The sequence below is a fragment of the Triticum urartu genome, chromosome 4A (genome assembly GCF_056163025.1).
Source record: "Triticum urartu cultivar PI428250 chromosome 4A, HENAU_Tu73, whole genome shotgun sequence".
NCBI lineage: Eukaryota > Viridiplantae > Streptophyta > Magnoliopsida > Poales > Poaceae > Triticum > Triticum urartu.
The window spans coordinates 581805602-581812131 of NC_141876.1; the positions used below are offsets into that span (position 1 = coordinate 581805602).

General features: G+C 48.8%; 1 protein-coding gene across 1 annotated transcript; it reads right to left on the reverse strand.

Moving 5' to 3' along the window:
• Window positions 1-842: 842 nt before the first annotated feature.
• On the reverse strand, window positions 843-2109 carry LOC147976815 (uncharacterized). The gene has a single exon (XM_087519857.1). It carries the CDS (start codon window positions 1868-1870, stop codon window positions 917-919), a length of 954 nt encoding a protein of 317 aa, XP_087375983.1. The 5' UTR covers window positions 1871-2109; the 3' UTR covers window positions 843-916.
• Between the last annotated feature and the right edge of the window lie 4421 nt (window positions 2110-6530).

Consider the following 6530-nt stretch of genomic DNA (forward strand, 5'->3'; position numbering starts at 1 on the left):
TGGTTTTGGACGTAACTTATCTAATTTTGATATTTGGGTAATGAAATGTCACTAAAAATAAGTTGAAGTATTAGATGTAGACTTTCCGTAAACTCGAGGAACCAAAAACATACTTTTTTAATGAACCGTGTTTACGGGAATAGATGAAATTATGTTGTTCATAGTTAAATTTTGAAGGGAGTAATGTGAATACGCCACCTCACCCCATTACACCCTCTTTAAGCCATCATAAGATTTGTCAGCTTAGTCTCTTACAAGTGTTCATATGAGTAGACTCATATGTACACGCTTGGAGACCACGGTGAGAAATACTTTTATTCGACCTTGAAGACAACATGTTCTTTGGATCGGTCCTTAGGCGTTTCACAGTCTTCATGATTTCTTGTATTCTGCTTTTTTTTTGGTTTCTTTGGAATTTGAATTTGGTTATGGTTGTGTGCATCTCAGTTATGCAGAGCCTGGTGTAATGCTGAATCCTTTTTAGTAATAAAGTGCCCCTTATTGAAAAAATGAGTAGAATGTGCGTGTGTGTTTATAAGATGATTTTTTCATAGGATAAGTTTGTTGCGTATGGATAAGTGTGATGTGTTTGTACCTTGTTTAAAAAAAAAGGCATTTAGGTCGTCAGTCGTGACAATTCTATCAGCGTGATGGAGGACTAGGCAGTAGCCTAGTGGCAAGGGTGCAGTGGCGCATCCTTACAAACCGGGGTTCGACTCCCGTCGGAAGTCAATTTCCTTAATCTCATCAGGATGGGCTTCTTCTATAAAAATATGTCCTGTGTATGTTAATAATCTTATTTTTTCATCAGCGTGTTGAAATTTATTGGCTTTGATCTGCTCATCAGAAAAAGAATCTACCATACAACATTTTATTCATCGCACTAAACTACTGCTAGCAAATTTAACAGAGAAAATCACTTGATAATGATGAGGATAACGGAGCCGGCGACCATGACGAGCTTCTCGAACTGGCGCGCGCGCTTGATCATGACCTGCATGACCTCCCCGGTGAAGCTCGCGCAGCTGCCCCAGCAGATGCCGCACCCCTTGGCCGCGTCGCCCAGCGTCTGCACCGCCACCCTGAGGTCGCCCCGCCTCAGCGCCGCCTGCGACGCCGTCAGGTTCTTGACCGCGGCGTCCACGCGCACGGTGCAGTCGCGCACGCACATCCGCAGCCTGGTGCCGCTCGGGGCGCCCCCCAGGTTGACCCACCCGAAGGCGGCCAGCCCCGTGCCGGCCTCGATGGCGATGCGCAGCGACGTCTCCGCCAGCCACCGCGTGTCGTTCACCCTCTGCGGGTCCACCACGAAGCCCAGCGCGCGCCCGCACAGCTGCGGGAACGGCGTCCGCCTGCACACGGTCTTGATCTCCTCCGGAATCGGGTTGGACCCGTAGCTTGGTTCGTCCCACGGCGCGGGCGCCAGCGCGGTCGTTGGCGGCATCGCGATGGGTGGCATCACGGGCTTCGGCGCCGTCACCGGGGGCGGAAGCACTGGCTTGGTCGGCGTCGCCGGAGGTGGCGGCAGGGGCTTCGGCGGCGTCGCCGGAGGTGGAGTCACGGGCTTGGGCGCCTTCACCGGAGGTGGAGTCACGGGCTTGGGCGGCGTCGTGGGGGCTGGCATCACAGGCTTGGGCGGCGTCGTGGGGGCTGGCATCACGGGCTTGGGCGGTGTCGTTGGGGCTGGCATCACAGGCTTGGGCGGCGTCGTGGGGTATGGGATCACAGGCTTGGGCGGCGTCGTGGGGTATGGGATCACAGACTTGGGCGGCGCCAGCGGTGGAGGTGGCAGGGCGCCGGTGAGGAACCGGGAGGGGGCGCAGATGAGGGAGAGGAGGAAGACGAGCGTGGCAGGCGAAGCGGCGGCCATGGTTTACCGCAGCGTTGCCAAGAGATGGATCGAGACACGAACTGACTGGATCAGTAACTATAAGCCGGTAGCGATATGTACCCCATACGTGTAAATCCATGCGCGCGGCGCGGGAGCGGGGTTGTGTCTGTCCATGCAGTGTCGTCTGCTTGAATCTGTAGGCACCAGTGGCTCTCCCGCATGCATGTATGGCCATGGCCGGGTCATTGCAAGCTCCGGTTAGTACGTGCGTTTGCATAAGTGGAAAAAAATAGGCCTATCATGCATGCCCGCGACTGTAGTGGACGTGCCATATATTCCACGACACGAGTAGCCACCGTTAGAGACGGTCAACAACCATTTAATTTAAGAAGTTTGTATTGCTGTTACTGGTCATTGATTCGACGAGACCATGCCATGTTCACTTGTACTACCCCGCTTCCTAAATATAAGTCTTCTTCCATATTTCACTACGGATTATATATGAAATAAAATGAGTGAATATATTCTAAAACATGTCTATATACATTCTTATGTAGTTCGTAGTGGAATCTTTAAAAAGATTTATATTTAAAAATAAAGAAAGTAATTTTATGAGCAATGCTACATTCACGTAATGATTTACGTAAGTTTATGAACTAACTTGACGTGGGAGTATTTGGTTCAATTAGAGGAGAGGGTGAGGCCCACCCCAACCTAGATTAGTTGGAAGTTTTCATAGCAGCTACGTAGCCCGTTCGTAGGTTTAGCATTTTCGTAATTTTATTAAGGATGTGGTTCGACAACCGGGCCCTCCTCATCACAGTGGATTGTTGGATCCACTGGCATGAAGTGATGAGTTTCAGGGGTCCACCAATGTGTAGAAGACAATTGTTAGCGCATCGTGTTGCCTAAATTTAGTTTAGTACCTAATTTCAACACCAATCAAGATTGATCCTCAACTTTTAATACTACATTTCTCATGAAAAATATTTTAATATTGTACAATTGGTCCAAATAACTATGTGACATGGAGTGCCATGTCCTAACTCGGGTTAGGAATCGCACCACATCAATGCAAATACTGACCCGAGGTTAGATTTGTCTAGTTTTGTCAAAATATAGTTTGCCTAGTTTTGAAGTTGGGGGACAAACCCGCACCCCTTGTATAGTTGGAGGACGAACTGTGTATTATTTCCATGTTTTAGCGAACTTGGTAGAAAGCAGGCTCATGGATTTTTTTTAAGTTCTATTCATCACTTGGTGGTCATGTTTCAATCACTTCATATTTTTCTTATTTATCTTCAGTATTTATTTTTTATTTGAAGCTTTGTACTGGTTGCACTTGTATTATTTTGTGCAATTCCACTCTTTTTGCGCAAACACCTATATATAAAACTATTGAGGAGTAGTTTGTAACCAATTGGATTACGGTTGGTAGTTCTTCTTCATTCTATGAAGCCTTAGATATTCCATGCATCAGGCTAGAATGATAATGTCCACTTCGAATGACGATTGAATTGTCTGTTTTAAGATACTCACTTCATCGCAGATGGAGATACCCCTCCACTTATTGGGCGCCATGTCCCTCCCGATTGTCATAAGAAAATGTGCATTAGGGTTTTGGGCTTGAACTCTTTCTGGAGAGACAATGATGTGCAACAAGAAAGATTTTTGAAAGTTGACTTATAGCCTGGTGGAAAAAGATAATCAATGCGAATATTTTTTAGGAGACTCTCTTGTTATTCACACTTTTCGCAAAAAATAATAAAACAACAACTTGTTGTTCACACGCAGGTACCAGGCATCACAATAATCGTGTCTTTCGCATATTGAATCACAAGGAAGTCAAGGCATGAACCGAAAGCTAGAGGGACCAGAATCTGGTTTTGAGTCATAGCTTTATTTACGACAGATTGCACAAGCTCAACTGCTAGAACAAGTTTTTTAGGGGTGCCACAACAAGTATTGAGTAGACAAGAAAGAACAATCCATTTTATCGTCTCCTTGGGCCGGAGCTGGACTCTCATTTTTTCGAACCGGGCTATAACCCCTTTCCATTGCAAATGAACGGAAATACAACAGTTCCAGAAACATCATCAGTGGGAGGGCGAAAGAGGGAAAGCAAGTTCGGGCACTGCCAGGAAACCCACTGCATTCGCCCGCCGTTGAAACGAATGCCATGGGGCGAAAACCTGGACAGCACCAAATTTAACAATCTCAGAATAACTACAACCTATTACACCAAAAGCCAGCAAGGGCATGATACCATCGCAAGTCTATCCGCAAGCATAGCAAAATCTAAGAGAGGGTGACCAGGGAACCCAGCTGAAGACAACACCCTTAGGCAGCCCACCTATTCTCCCTCTATCGGCCGCCTCGCAGCATTGCACATCTTCATCAGGTGCATCGTACTCGATTTGATCATCTCTGCACCATTGCGCAACTCCTTGGCCCCACCTTCTTGTTGAAGACCTGCCCAATATAACAGAAAGGAACACATGGAGAAAACAATCTTGAAAGGTGTCTTAATTTGTTTATTTACAAAAGTAGCTCGATTACGAGCCAGCCAGATGGCCCAACAAGCAGTGGCAAGGCCTGCAATATGATACTTTACTCCAGCAGGGAGGAAAGTGTGGCACCAGGAAAAATATTGCCAGTAATTGCTCAGGCAGCTATCAGTACCCAGCACCACCCTAACACAGTGCCATACAACTCTAACCACATGACAGGTAAAAAACAGATGCTGGGAGGACTCCAGGTTATTACAGAAAGAGCAATTAGGGTTCCCAGGCCACTTCCTCTCCTTCATGACCTGTCTAGTAAAGACAACACCCTGGGATAACTGCCACAGGAAGATTTTAATTTTAAGAGGAATTTTTTTCTTTCCAAATCCATCTATAGTGGCACCCACTGAGAGGATTTTCCAGCCACTTTTACATGGATGTTGTGGAAAATTTACCATTGCTAGTAAAGCCCTAGGCCACCCGGTCATCCCCTTGGTTTAGTTGAATGTTTGCAATGTTTTTACTCATGTCCTCCCACTGCCTTAGCAAGTCAAAGGCAAACTGTTGGGGAACGCAGTAATTTCAAAATTTTCCTACGCACACGCAAGATCATGGTGATGCATAGAAACGAGAGGGTAGAGTGTCGTCCACGTACCCTCGTAGACCGTAAGAGGAAGGGTTATGACAACACGGTTGATGTAGTCATACGTCTTCACGATCGACCGATCCTAGTACCGAACGTACGGCACCTACGCGGTCTGCACACGTTCAGCTCGGTGACGTCCCACGAACTCACGATCCAGTAGAGCTTCGAGGGAGAGTTCCGTCAGCACGACAGCGTGATGACGGTGTTGATGAAGCTACCGACGTAGGGCTTCATCTAAGAACCGCTACAATATAACCGAGGTGGATTATGGTGGAGGGGGCACCGCACACGGCTAAAAGATCAATGATCAACTTGTGTGTCTATGGGGTGCCCCCCTCCCCGTATATAAAGGAGTGGAGGAGGGGGAGAGGCCGGCCCTCCTAGGCGTGCCCCAAGAGGAGTCCTACTCCCACCGGGAGTAGGACTCCAACCCTTCCAAGAGTAGGAGTAGGAGAGAGGGAAGGAGGAGAGAGGGGGAAGGAAAGGGGGGCGCCGCCCTCCTCCTGTTGGGGAACGTAGTAATTTCAAAATTTTCCTACGCACACGCAAGATCATTGTGATGCATAGCAACGAGAGGGGAGAGTGTTGTCTACGTACCCTCGTAGACCGACAGCGGAAGCGTTATGACAACGCGGTTGATGTAGTCGTACGTCTTCACGGCCCGACCGATCAAGCACCGAAACTATGGCACCTCCGAGTTTTAGCACACTTCAGCTCGATGACGATCCCCGGACTCCGATCCAGCAAAGTGTCGGGGAAGAGTTCCGTTAGCACGACGGCGTGGTGATGATCTTGATGTTCTACCGTCGCAGGGCTTCGCCTAAGCCCCGCTACAATATTATCGAGGAGTATGGTGGAGGGGGGCACCACACATGGCTAAGAAAACGATCACGAGGATCAACTTGTGTGTCTAGAGGTGCCCCCTGCCCCCCGTATATAAAGGAGCAGGGGGGGAGGCCGGTTGGCCCTTGGGCGCGCCAAGGAGGAGGAGTCCTCCTCCTAGTAGGAGTAGGACTCCCCTCCTTCCTACTCCTACTAGGAGGGGGAAAGGAAGGGGGAGAGGAAGAAGGAAAGGGGGGCGCCGCCCCCCCTCTCCTAGTCCAATTCGGACCAGAGGGGGAGGGGGCGCGCGGCCCACCCTGGCCGCTCCTCTCTCTCTCCACTAGGGCCCATAAGGCCCATTACTTCTCCCGGGGGGGGGGGGTTCCGCTAACCCTCCGGCACTCCGGTTTTCTCCGAAATCACCCGGAACACTTCCGGTGTCCGAATATAGCCGTCCAATATATCAATCTTTATGTCTCGACCATTTTGAGACTCCTCGTCATGTCCGTGATCACATCCAGGACTCCAAACAAACTTCGGTACATCAAAATATATAAACTCATAATGAAACTGTCATCGTAACGTTAAGCGTGCGGACCCTACGGGTTCGAGAACAATGTAGACATGACCGAGACATGTCTCCGGTCAATAACCAATAGCGGAACCTGGATGCTCATATTGGCTCCCACATATTCTATGAAGATCTTTATCGGTCATACCGCATAAC